The 13442-nt window shown below is 39.8% G+C and overlaps 1 protein-coding gene across 1 annotated transcript; it reads right to left on the bottom strand.

The window, feature by feature from the left end:
* Positions 1-9303: 9303 nt before the first annotated feature.
* On the bottom strand, positions 9304-11992 carry LOC120426290 (esterase B1-like). Its single transcript, XM_039591042.2, has 3 exons — positions 11846-11992; positions 11282-11779; positions 9304-10573 (listed from the first exon to the last, which is right to left on the bottom strand). Exons 1-3 carry the CDS (start codon positions 11915-11917, stop codon positions 9368-9370), a joined length of 1776 nt encoding a protein of 591 aa, XP_039446976.1. The 5' UTR covers positions 11918-11992; the 3' UTR covers positions 9304-9367.
* Between the last annotated feature and the right edge of the window lie 1450 nt (positions 11993-13442).

Raw genomic sequence — 13442 nt, forward strand, 5'->3', positions numbered from 1 at the left:
TGCAAAATTTCGAGTCGTTTGATACCCTTATTACGAATCATATAAAGTTAAGTACATAAAAAAATATGATATTTTGTGATTTTTTTAGTATTTATACCTTGAAAATAACCAAATTATCAAAAAAAAATACTAAGACGAAGCTTGCAAATTCAATTGGTAGGTTTTAGTCAATTTTAGAAATATGTTAATTATAAATTTTCGCCGAAAGAATTATAAATAACGAATAACGATAACGATAACGATAGATTATCGTTATCGTCCCAACGACCATTATTGTTATCGTTAGACGAAAATATTATCGACTATATTTCTTTCGATTAACAACTTTGGAAATGATACATGTTTTTTTACTTTAATAGAGCTTTTTTGGAATATAAAATTTTTCAAAAGACCGTATTTTTTCGAAAATGCTAAATTTTTTATTATTAGCACTAAGGATATCAAACGAAGGGAAATTATGTGTGATTTTTCAATATTTTGTTAAAATTTTAGTGTCTAACAAAAAAAAGGTGAAAATGCATTCAAAATTTTGCTTTGATTAGTATCCATACTGCAAATTGTTATTTTATGAAATAAGGGTATTTCACAAAAAAAAAAACCCTTTTAAAGCGAAAATACATACAAAATTTTGCATAGTTTGATACTCTAATTGCAAATTGTGAGAATTTTGGTACTTTCGAAACTATACGGTATTTTGTGTACAATTCAGTATTATCTATTCTATTGATTGAACATTTTCTTAGTAAATGAATTTAAAATTAAATATGATACGGTTGCATAAAGTCGATTTTAGAAAGATTTTGAAATAATGCATCATCCATTATCGCCGATGAGATTATCGCCGAAAAAATTATCGAAATAACGATAGATACTTTATCGTAAATTAATCAATAATTGTATCTTTAACAACCTTGGTAGGGACGCAATACCTTTGAAAGTAAACTGCGACCTCAATCCAAAGCTTAGCAATTTTTATTTAGTAAAAGTTGAAATTGCCAGCTCCATTGCATCAACACTGTAATGAAAACAAATTTTGTTAAAAGTAGTACACACACAAAATCTTCAAAAAAATATTTTTGAAAACACCAACATAATGTAAAAAAAATATATATTTTTAGCTTAAAACCTCTTTTGCGGAATTCTACACGGATTTTTTTTCAATATTTCAAATATTTTCATACTAGTCATTATTTTTCAAAAATGATATTTTACGCTGAAAAATGTGTTTTAAATTGTTAGATCATTCAGGCCATTGCAAATATTGAATATTTATTTTTATTTTTTGCTCCCTCCTTCGGTTTTGGTCAGAGTCGAGGAACAGAAACTTCAACAAATATTTGCAATGGGCTTACTTCTATTTTCAAAAAACTTATTTTTTTCAATTTTTGGCCTTTGATTTTTCGGGCCAATTTTAAATGGGAAATTACGCTATGTGCTTTGGATAATACTTGCAGAGGCTTTTTCTTTATTTTCATCCATTCAGTCCCAATTTCTAGGATTTTCGTTTAAAAGCCGAAAAAAATTTTTTTTCAGAGTAAGAATATTATTTTTCGATCGTAAAATACTGTTATTTGAAAACATTTAGTAAATTTATAAACGAAAATCTTTGAAATTTGGACTAAATCGATAAAAATCAAGAAAATGAAAAAGCTATTTCAAGTTGCTTTCATATTATAGATTTTCGTTCCAAAATTAACAAAATTCTTCAAAATAAAAATATTTCAAGATATTTCTCCAAATTTTAGGGTCATACAAATTATATATATAAATATATAAAAGAAAACATCAAAAAGTCCGATTTATATGTGTGGACTTTGTTCAATTTTTTTTTAACTATGTTAACTTGACATTCACTAATTTTTCTCAAACATGAACAAACCTTGTGAAGAAAGGGTTACCTGCCCCAGTATGCATCAGGTAGATTCCGATTTAATTCAAACCAGTGCACGACTACCGTTCAATAAAAAGCTAATCCTTTGAGGGATCACGCTTGACTACCGTTTGCCTTCCAGATCGCACCAACGCCCAGTAAAAGGATTAAACCCCTTCTGCCAATAGGATTAACCCGTTTAGTTGACTTGAGCCAATTACGCTTCCTGGTCGCTCCTATCCAGCCAGGTTGAACCATAAAAGTGAACGGGTTACTACTGCCCTCCGGGGTTGACCAGTCGTTTATGGGACCCACCGTGCACTACCTCGATGATCTCCAGTGTGTGCGACGCCATAATGAGATTAACCCTTTCGGGCAGCACACGAGCCATCGCCCGGTAGCTCACGAGACTTGGCCAAAAACAAACAGTGGGCAGGGCCCGGGGGTCAACCCTTTTCCTGAGGGACACCCCATCCTTAATTTATGGCACTAAACAGTGCTAATCCAGTTAACCCCTTTTTGGCGAATGGAGGTGCTCCGCGTGGCAGAATCCCGGGTTAAGTCTGGTAGAGACCAGAAGGTGGGAAGGGTTGAAGATCTGGAAGCTAAAAGTTATCATCTTTTATGATGTCACGCTTAACTGGATTAGGCCCGAAACGGATTACATCGTGTGTGTGTGGAGAGATTCTCGGAATCAAGCCAGACTAGCTTAGGGTGGCCACACCCTGCCTGGCGTACATTCTAATCAACTTTTAATAGCTAAGGGTCCCACTCCGGGCCATGTGCTTTAATTTTCTAAATAAACACGTTCCCGGACGGCGATAAAACGCGCATAAAAATTAACGAGATTAGAACGAAATTAAATACCGACACCAAACATAAGAATCCCATTATTCATGCATCCCAAATTTTTCTTGTGAGGAACCTGTATTCAGGAGGTGAAATTGAGTCTTGTTGAAACTGCCATCGACAATTCGTCGCTGTCGTGCTAACTTGTCGCACCTGCATTTTGGGCCAAATTGAGTTTGGAACGCCATTTTGTGCAGCTCACAATGTTTCATGTTTTGACCTTCAAAGATCCCAAAATTCGGTTTCAAGCCTGAGAATTCAATAAAAATCGAAAAAACTTATTATAAGTGTGGCATCTGGCCAAAGGAATTTCAGGTCAGAACGCATTTGACACACGTACGAGCTCGACTACTGTAAATATTTGGTATTATAACTCGAAAATCCAACAATCAAACTTCAGGACAATGCACATTATGGTTGTTAGCCATTGTTTGACCTTGTTTGTTATTGTTTACATTGCGTGCTCTTTTGTTTGTTTATGCAAGGTCAAACATTTAAATGCTTTTTTTCTCGGAACGTCAAAAAGCGACGAGCGATAAGTCAGCATGACTGCGTCAAATTCAACAACGTAACCCCTGTAGATTTTCAGATTGACAGATCTTGAAAAAATCGACTGACGATTTTGACAGATGCCAAAAATAACCATTGTTTAGGGATTAATTTCCCTCTTTCCAGCTCGCTACTTTTTCGGGTGACGACTCCGCACAACCCGCCATAAGTTCCGGCGCGGATCCAATAAAAACAAACCCGACCCGGCCCTCCAAAATGTGTCAAAATCTGTGGCGGCGTCCCCCGACCGTACACGGCCAACACTAAATCCCGCGTGCGGACCCGCGTCAGAAAAGGGATGTCACGCGGTGGTCGTCAAGCTGTCAAAATTCTCGGAATCGCGTTCGCTGGAACAAGGCAGGCCATGACGGGATGCGCTTGGGTTGTGCGGCTGCGTGAAATTCAAGTCTCGCAGTCGCAGTCGGCGCGGCAAGTGTGGCATGGCATGCCTTGGTGGCACGGTGGTATTCATTGAGCAGAACCGACCGAAAGATGGTTGGTGGTTTATGGTTTCTGGCTTGCGAGCGTTCTGGATCGCTGCGAAAGGGGGCGTTTCAGAAGGGAGAATTTGAGACTTCAAGCCACAACTTGACGAGTGGTTGACGTTTGGCTGAATTCTAGAATCACGTTTAGTAAACTGCAAGAATCGTTTATAGCACCCGCCATTATGGCGGAAACGTCAAAACAAATCCCATTTCTCGCTGAAAGCAAAGCAGGTCTACCTCCTTCGAATAACGGGGTATTTCGGTGCCAAAAATCAGCCCTTTCCTCCCATTCAAAAGGACAGTTAGCTAAGCGCGCGCAAAAATAACTGTGTGCAAAATCGGTGACGAAAGCAGCAACAAAAAAAAAACGGGACAAAATTGTCACCCTTTCTTCCCCCTTCGTTCGCAGGATGACATCTTAAGACGTGTACCCTTTAAGGTTATGTTCCCTTTGCCGGCGAAAGAAGGAGTTGGCGAAAGGGGGCAAAAGAGTTGTAAACGGGGTTGGTGCTGTCACTCCGTTAGAATTCTGTAGACAGTTAGGTTCGCCGAGCAAGGACACGTGACAAAATTGTCCTCGAATCGTAAATCGATTTTTGGGCAAGCTTTTTTTTGTTGTGACGTTGCAATTTGAGCAAAGTACTGTTTACTCTTTCGGCGGTGTTGGGTTTACCAGCTAGTTTGGAGTAAATCGTTTATGGTACGCGGTAAAAGTAAAAGTATTCCAGTTCAAAGAGTTCGCCGAGTTGTGCTGGGACTCAGTTAGGGAATTGACACAATTAACGTTTATAGCAGATGTTAACGGTTTAACTTTTGTCGTCTAAACAAACAAACAAAGCGGTCTTCTGGGAAGGATTGGACGAAACACTTTCAAAAACTGTAAATTTAGCTGAAGGTCATGTTCAGCGTTTGCTGACGCTGTCCGCCATTATGGTAAAGTGACAGATATGATAGCTGAAGCCTCCATTATGGCAAAGTGACAGCTGACTTATCAACGCAAACCAGACTTAACTTTCACATGCAAATCCCACCCAGCTGTACCGTCTCATCCCGTCAAACGTTCAAATTAAGACTTAACTATGTTTACACAAGCCAGCAAAGCATTCCCAAAAGGCCAATTACCTTCAAATTAAAGTCGCCTTACTTGTCGCTCAACCCAGCTAAGCTCATTACCACGCGCAGCAATGCCACCATTTGTCAGCGGGTTTATTTTCTTTTCATCAAGTCCCAAAGTGTCACCAAAAGCTTGCCAATTTCGGCTCGTTAAGCTTCCAGGATTAAGCTTGCCGGGTAAAGACAAAGAGATCGATCTTTTTTTTTGGACTCCAGATGTCAACTACTCTCGGACGCGTTTCAGTTACAGCGTCGAGTTGGAAAGTACGAAGAAATGAAAATATTTGTAAATTAGCTTATTTTTGCTTTTTTTTTTGTTGGAGAGTTAAGGCCGGAGGGAAGGGTAGCAAAAATCATAATTAACGTCGAGGGAAAAATAGCCAATTTCGGTAATTGAAAATTGTTTCGAGCTTCAAAGAAGCGGTGCGTCAGAAGGACAATTTTTTCAAACTTGAAATATTTTCGAGTCAGTCCAAGGCCGAGGATTTCCTCAAGTTTGACTCAGATTAGTAGGCTTTCAAACCAATGAAGTTAGCCCAAGCTAATTAAGTTATCCTAACCCAGTGAAGTTAATACTTGTGAATTTATCCAACGTCAATGCGATTCACCTTAGTCTTGCTGATCATCAAAAGTCAGTCAGCTAGCTTATGTAAGTGAAGTCAGCCCTAGTCAGTTCATTCACCCAGGTCGATGTAGTAAGCCCAAGTGAGTATATCAACAAGTATGTTAGTTTGATTATGATTTATGTCAGTAATGTTAGCCAATTACAAAGCAGTCAGCTAGAGGAAGTGAAGTTAGCCCAATTGAACAAATTTAGTTGCATTTGAGTTCTTTTCTAGATTGTTTCACAATCAGTACAAGTAATGTCAGCTCAAGTCCGTTAAGTCAACCAAACTCGGTGAAATTAGCCCAATTCAGTGCGGTCAGTTGAAGTTAAAGTTGTCTGCAAAATGAGGTTAAGTTAATCTAAGCCTCGCTTCATGTCAGTTAGATTAGCTAACATCAAATAAGTCAGTTCAGTGCAGTGAACTTAGCCCTAAACAACTAATTCAGTTAAGGTCAGTTAGGGCTTGTCTAAGTCAGGTTTATGACTGAGATATTTTATTATCATCAGTGGGTTTCAACCAAATCAATTAAGTCAAGCAAACTCGGTGATATTAGCCCAATTCAGTGCAGTTAGTATAAGTAAAAGTTGTCAGCAAAATGAACTTAAATCAATCTGAGCCAGAGACCTTGCTTTATGTCAGTTAGATAAGCTCACGACAAATTAGTCAGTTCAGGGCAGTGAAGTTAGCCCTAAACAACGAATCCAATTAAGGTCAGTTAGGGCTTGTCTATGTCAGGTTTGTGACTGAGATTTTTTATTATCAGCTATATAAGGATGAGTCAATCTGAGCCAGAAACCTCGCTGTATGTCAGTTAGATTAGCTCACGACAAATAAGTCAGTTCAGAGCAGTGAAGTTAGCCCTAAACAACGAATTCAGTTAAGGTCAGTTAGTTCTTAATGACTGAGATTTTTTATTGTCATCAGTGGAGTCTACCCAAATCAATGGAGTTAGCACGAGTAGGTGACTTTCACTCTAGTCCGTTAAGTCAAGCAAACTCGGTGATGTTAGCCTAATTCAGTGCAGCAAATTGAAAAAAAAAATGTGTCAGCATGATTAGGTAAAGTCAATATGAGACAGTGATCTATCTCTATGACAGTGAAGTTAGCTAACGACAAAAAAAAGAAATGTCAGCGCAGTGAAGTTAGCCCATAGCAACGAATTCAGTTTAGGTCAACTAAGGCTTCTCAAAGTCAGGTTTATGAGAGAGAAGTTTTACTACCATAAAAAATCATCAAAGGAAATCGTCAACCCAAATCATCAATGGAGTCAGCACAAGTAAGTGATGTTAGCTCAAGTCCGTTAAGTCAAGCGAATTCCGTGAAGTTAGCCCAATTCAGTGTAGTCAACTGACGTAAAAGTTGTCAGCATGATTAATAAAGTCACCTAGCTATATGACAGTGAAGTTAGCTAACGATAACTTAATCAGTTCAGAGCAGTGAAGTTAGCTCATAACAACAAATTCGGTTTAGGCCTTACCAAAGTCATGTTTATGACAGAGATTTTATTGCTATCATCAGCGGAGTCTACCCAAATCAATGGAGTCAGCCCAAGTGAGTGACTTTCACTCTAGTCCGTTAAGTCAAACACACTCGGTGAAGTTAGCCCAATTATGTGCAGTCAATTGAAGTTGTCAGCATAAGAGGGTCCTAAAATTTTATGTCAATTTTTATGTACACTGGTAATAAACACGACTAAAAACCATTTCTGATAACTTTTTTTTTTCATTTAAACGCAGAAAAATAAATTGACCAGACAACATTTTTTAGATGGATCAACTATGGTTCCCTTGAAACGAGTTGTCAAGTAGGACCCAAGGGTTTCCAGAAGCGTTAATTACTTGCCAGTCTGCCAATTAATTACTCAAATTACTGGTCCAAAATTATTAATTACATAAATTACTTAATTACTTTTCACTACGATAGAAAACATTTAATTTAAATTTAAGTATTAATTTCTATGGTTCTAAACTAAATTATTTATAAATAGCTCATTCGCTAGCTCTTTCAAAAATTATAGCACATTTTTAGGAAAAGCATAAAAAATTAATCAATTCTAATGTAGTTCTTGCAAAAAAATACATATTTTATTAATTATTTAAAAAAAATTAATAGATTTCGGATTTACAAAAAAAAAAACACTGGGAAATATATCATGGCGTTGCTATTTGTTGTTAATCAGCTTCGATAAACAACATGATAAAAATGAATTTGAGGAGAGTTTTAGGAGAGAACTATGGTGAATAAGGCCTTCTAAATACAGAACCAGTCTTTTTAATCTTTGTTATTCACTCTTATTTAAAATTAATAAAATACTGTTATAATAGATTATTTTAAAAGGCTGGTATGCAGATCGGAAGGAAAGGGGTCAAGAAACAGCTTTACGAACGGCAGAACAAAGGAGAGGGAGCGATTTCTTGGGGCTTTTCTTCACCCTCTCTGACTTGCTTGCGCTGCCGCTGCTGTCCATTTGATTTTTTTCTTGACCGGTTCCTTCCGAAGTGCGTAAACCGCTAAATAGTAAATAGTTTCGTTGAAGAAGTACAATTTATAAAAATCATTTTCTTTAATTACTCAAAATTTACTTACATTACATACTTACATTAAGTTACCTTATTACCATGAATTACTAAGTAATTTAATAATTACTTAATTACCAGCTAAAAATCAAAGTAATTATTAATTACTTGCCAGTCTGAGGCCTTGCTGGAAACCCTTGGTAGGACCTTTAATGTCAAGAAGGGCCGCAAAGTTAATTTTTGAGAATTGATTTAAAAATCCATTTTTAATCTTTATTGGTCGTACAAAGGGTCACCGTACTCAGAAAAATAAGCTTTATCGTTGTGAACAATAATTTCACAAATTTAAGCCTAATTTTATGAACCAATTGGTAAAGTTTATATGAGCTAGTTACCTCACTCTATGTCAGTGATGTTAAAGATAAAGAAGTCGCTTCAGGGCAGTGAAGTTAGCCCATAGAAATAATTTCAATTTGGATCAATTAGGGATTCTCAAAGTCAGGTTTCTGGCTGAGATTTGTTTATCATCATCTCGAATCAGTGTAGTCTAACAAATTTAACGGAATTAGCAAAAGTAAGTGAAGTCAGCTCAAATTCCATTAGTCGCTGAAGTTAGCCCGAATAGGTGAAACCTATTGAAGTAAGCAGATCAGCGAAGTTCGTAAAAAACAAAAACCAGTTCAGAAAAATGAAGTAAAGCCGTCTTCAACATTTTGTAAGGCTGAGATTTTACCTAAAAATTTCAAATCTAAACACCGCTGCACTCAACCAACTGACATTCGCCGACTTTTCCCTGTTTGACATCTTTCCGGGTCCTCATCCCCGTCTAAAAGTCCATCTGAAGCACCGAGAATGATGTTCCCAAAAAAAAACACAGCAGCAGGATTATGAAAGCCGACCCAAAATCGATAAATATGTTGAGTAAATAAAGAAACACAATTATGAAAATTGATTGAATCTCTTTGTTTTTTTCGCACACACACCAACTTCGACTCCATTGTCAGCGTGCCCTTTGTCCGTTACCGTTTGCGGAGCGATCCCGGAATGTCCCTCCGGTATCTGTGAAACGACGCAAAAAAAAAACAACAAGCGACGAACCTCAAAATTTCGGCCTCGACTCGAAGCGGAATGTTTTAAACCTCTATAAGTCGCTTTAAGTAATGAGAGCCGATATGGCTACGTTGTTCACTGCGCCGAGCGGTAATTGGTTGAACAATGCAGAGGTTTTGCTGGACATCTGCGGAGTGCGCCCCTCGGGGCGAACAGATTTTTGAGTCATTAATTAACGCTGGGAAATGGATACGGAGTTGGTGGACTTTCACTGAGGCATTTCGAGTCAAATTTTATTGAAGTTATCTAGAGTTACAAAATACGGCATCACACATTATTGTTCTGCTCAACGCCCTTGGCGCAGGTCGGAATCCGGGAGTTGGAAACGTGTCCGTTGAACTTCCGGTAGATCTCAACCCAAAAGTCCATCCTCTTCCTCTCGGGCATCTCCATCATCTGAATCTCGTCCGAAATGTTCAGTATGTTCTGCTTGAGCTCATCACTGTCCAGCGGCATGTTCTCCACGGGTTCCCACTTGAACGGCAGCGAGTCCTCTCCCTCGGGCGTCGGATCCGAGCACTTGGCAAAGTTGGTCCACATCCGGACCATGGTCTGGCGCATCCGGTACGCCTTGTTGGTCTTCGGGACCTCCGTCTTCAGAATCGGCGAGCTGAAGATGTAGTACACCTCGTCGATGTGGGCCGCTCCCTTCATCGAGGTGCACGAGGTTATGGCTTTGCCTTTGTTCAGAAGTCCGTCGAACGCGAATCGATAGCCAAACATGCGGGTCTTGCGCTGGTACTTGGCCCACAGCTCCGAGGTGATCCGGTATGCTAGTAGGTACTTGTCCGTGAAGCAGTCCACCAGCTGGAGTAAGGTGTCACGGGACACGGCTTTGTCTTCAAAGTAGAACTTCTTGATCTGTTCACCGAGTTGATGCGCCGCCGGAGTGAAGTAGTCAATATCCAAGGTTCGAGGGATGAAGCGCTCCGGCTCGCGGTTGTAATCGTTCAGATTCTTCAGAGCATCAATCAGCACCATCATTCCGTCGTGCTCGCAATACCCCAGAATGATCGGGATGTCCATGCTGTCCGGTTCCATCATGATCTCCGTTGGATGTCGCGTAATGATAGCGTCCAGCGACTGAGTTCGCTCGATAACCGGAAGGAACGGAATCTGGAACAGCTTCTCGACCTTCTGCTCCCGCTTGGTGAGCACCTTTGACTGCAGTTCGAACAACTTCTTCGCCGGTGCGTTCTTCAATATCTGGTACACCTCGGCATCGCTTTCCGGCGTGTAGCCCAGCAGCTGCGCCAGATTGCGAGCTTTTTCCTCCGGTTGATCCTGGTGGCCGTACTCGATGTAGATCGAGCCCGCCTGCATGATTGCCTTGTGGAAGTACTTCTTGGACTCCTTCGACAGGGCGTGGAAGTTCACCGCGATCGCACCGGAGCTGGCGCCGAAGAGGGTCACGTTGCCGGGATCTCCGCCGAACTGGGCAATATTCTGGTGGACCCACTGGAGGGCCATGCGCTGGGGAAGGGACGGTGGGATTAGGTTCCGTATTGATGAGCAAATACACTAGTAATTAGTACTGTGGTTGATCGGTAACTGGGCGTTGTTTAACTGGGCTACATTTTAACTGGGCGTATCCCAGTTAAAAAGCAGATAAACGTCAACAAACCAAAACAAACCGAAATGACCGAGGGGTCAATGGATGCCAAAAGCCTGTTCAAAAAGGAAAAAAAGTTTTTTCAAACTTTTATTTAATTTCAAGTCACATTTAAAGAAATATGAAAAGTAAGCATTGTGAATAAATTTGAGAAAATTAAATTTTATATTTCATCAGGAAAATATTATGCATCGGTGGTCCCCTCGTTATTTTTCGTTCAGCCCAGTTAGCGAGCTGCATTCGGTGACTGGGCTACGTTCTCAGCCCAGTTACCGAACAAGTACTGTACTGTCGCTCGAAGCTAGTCCCTCCTATATGGAATTTCGTCAATTTTGAGGTCATAATGCAGTTTGGTTCGAAATCGTGTAAACTATCAGAGAAGCCAATAAAATTTAGAACTTTTTTTCTAGAAAACCGGAGAAAATCCACTTTTACGTGAAATTTTAAAACGTAGCCTTATGGTCTTTGGATTTGATCAAGTAAGTATCTAGATATCCAGGTTCATGAGGAGTCTAACACTAGGATTCCGATTAACAATAGCTACGAATATCTAGTTCTACTACACCTACCTGATCTTTGAGTCCGGCATTCCCTTCAACACCTGCCTCCGGTAGACACAGAAAGCCCAGCACTCCCAACCTGTAGTTGACGGTCACAACCACCACATCCTCCTGCAGCAAATAGTTCGGCAAATACATCGAACTGTCCGCGTGACCCCCGACCAACCCCCCGCCGTGAATGAACACCATCACCGGAAGCTTCACCGGTGGATCGTTCTTCCGGGGAATCTTCGTCGTATACACGTTCAAGTACAGCCCATCCTCCGATCCGGTAATCTCCTTCGTCAGCACGTCCATCCCCATGCAGTTGCCACGTTCCGCGGTACAGTCCAGGTAGGACACCGCGTACTTCTCGATCGGCACCGGGCTCATGAACCGCAGATTCCCCACCGGCGGTTTCGCGTACGGAATCCCTTTGAAGTAGAAGTAGTTGTCCCCGTTCGGAAGCATATCCCGCACGCCGTAGATGTACCCCTGGACCACCTGGACCGCTATCCGAGTGGGGGGCTAAAACCAAAACCCCAGATTAGTCCAAAAAACCTCTCGAAAAAAATCAGAAACCCGAATCCTAACCCGATGAGCTTCCGCGTCCGACCCGGTGCTGACGTTCTTCCAGCCCGTCAACGGAGAACTTCGCATCACCATGACTAGTGCGGTTTGCGTTCGGTCACTAAACTGCCACAAAAACTTAAGTAATCCAAGCTGGTGGTCCACCGTCGGCGAAAGAGTGGTAACTTTTGAACGCGCCCGCCGCGGGCACGTGCCCTTTTATAAAGTTATGGATCGATTTGCATACCATTTTTCGGTGCTACCGGAACGAAGTTCAATGACTTGATATATATATTTAATAAAGTCAGATTGACTGGTTGTGCGATTGGCACACGCAACTGCACTTAATATATATGCAAATTATTTGCTGGTGATGTGCAATTTTCACTCAAGGAGGAAGTTTGTGGCAACTTTTTTTCGGAACTGACCTTGAATGCAACATTTTATGAATTTTGATTTGAGCTTCGACTTGACAGTGTTTCTCGAAAATCTCGAATTATTTCTTGTTTTCCAAATTTCATTTTAAAACAATTTCAAACAGGTAAAAATGTTTTTAGCCTTGAAATTTCGCCATTGCTAAGAGGAAATAACTTTGCCAAAATTCAAAACAAATATAGCGACTCATTTCAATAGCACTATAAACCCCTCAAATTTTCCAGTTACTCCTCCATGCGACTGTCTAACTGTGCTGCTAAAATTCGCAAAAAAAAACTCTTTTATTGCATCCTTTTTCGCAAATTCGCCAAAAAAGAATCCTTCTCCCATCCCTTTCCCCGCTAAATCTCCTAAAAAAGGGATACCGTAAAAATACCCATCCTTGCTTAGGTAACGGGTTTCTATCCTTTCCCCCTAAGAAACATGCAAACGGTTAAAGCTGCTGCAATTAAGTGATTTGCGAAAAATTCTAGCTCGCAGGACTCCTCAGCTTCTTTTTGCGAGCCATTCCGTTTTACAGTGCCGCAAAAGGTTTGCGAAATCTTCGCCTTTTTCATAAGGGATTGGCAAACCCGTTAGTTTGCAAAAAAAATGAAGAAATTTGCAAGGATTGCGATCGGTTACTGTTTTATGGCGGTTAGCTTGAGCTACCTTAGAAGGAGCATGGCATGGAGAAAATTGCATGAAAACGAGGTAGAAACAGTTAACCCGTCGCATGGTAAAATAACTGGAAAAGGATTTTTTTTTTGCAATGTTGCAAACTTTTTGGAGGACAAGCGAGGATCAATAAAAAAAAGTTTCTGCTTCAGGTAGACACTGCCAAACTTGCTTTTTTCTCGAATAGAAAATTCGAATAAAATCAATGTTTTGCATTGCCGTTGTGACACTACTTACTTTTCCTGTCTTTCTCAAGTTTTTTTTTAAGTAATTACAAAAACAAATTTGTAAAAAAAAATTAGGGCTTTTTTGAAAACAAAACTGCACTGAAAGAAAAATACACGCCCTTTCTATGATATCTTTCAAATTATTTTTAAAACTTTTAATTTTTAAAGCCAAACTTGAAGGCGAATTATACATTTTTTTTTGCCTTACAAAATATGCAGAATGGATGTCTCTCCTGAAAAATACATAAATCATTTAATAAAACAATTTTTCGAAGAGTTGTTTAAATTTAAACGTCAAAATT

Source organism: Culex pipiens, chromosome 3 (genome assembly GCF_016801865.2).
Source record: "Culex pipiens pallens isolate TS chromosome 3, TS_CPP_V2, whole genome shotgun sequence".
NCBI classification, from domain to species: domain Eukaryota; kingdom Metazoa; phylum Arthropoda; class Insecta; order Diptera; family Culicidae; genus Culex; species Culex pipiens.

Coding starts and splice junctions, on each gene's coding strand:
- LOC120426290 (XM_039591042.2), bottom strand. CDS start 11,917: ATGGTGATGCGAAGTTCTCCGTTGACGGGCTGGAAGAACGTCAGCACC. Junction 11,780..11,845: donor CGGACGCGGAAGCTCATCGG/GTTAGGATTCGG, acceptor TTTTGGTTTTAG/CCCCCCACTCGGATAGCGGT. Junction 10,574..11,281: donor ATGCCGGACTCAAAGATCAG/GTAGGTGTAGTA, acceptor TCCCTTCCCCAG/CGCATGGCCCTCCAGTGGGT.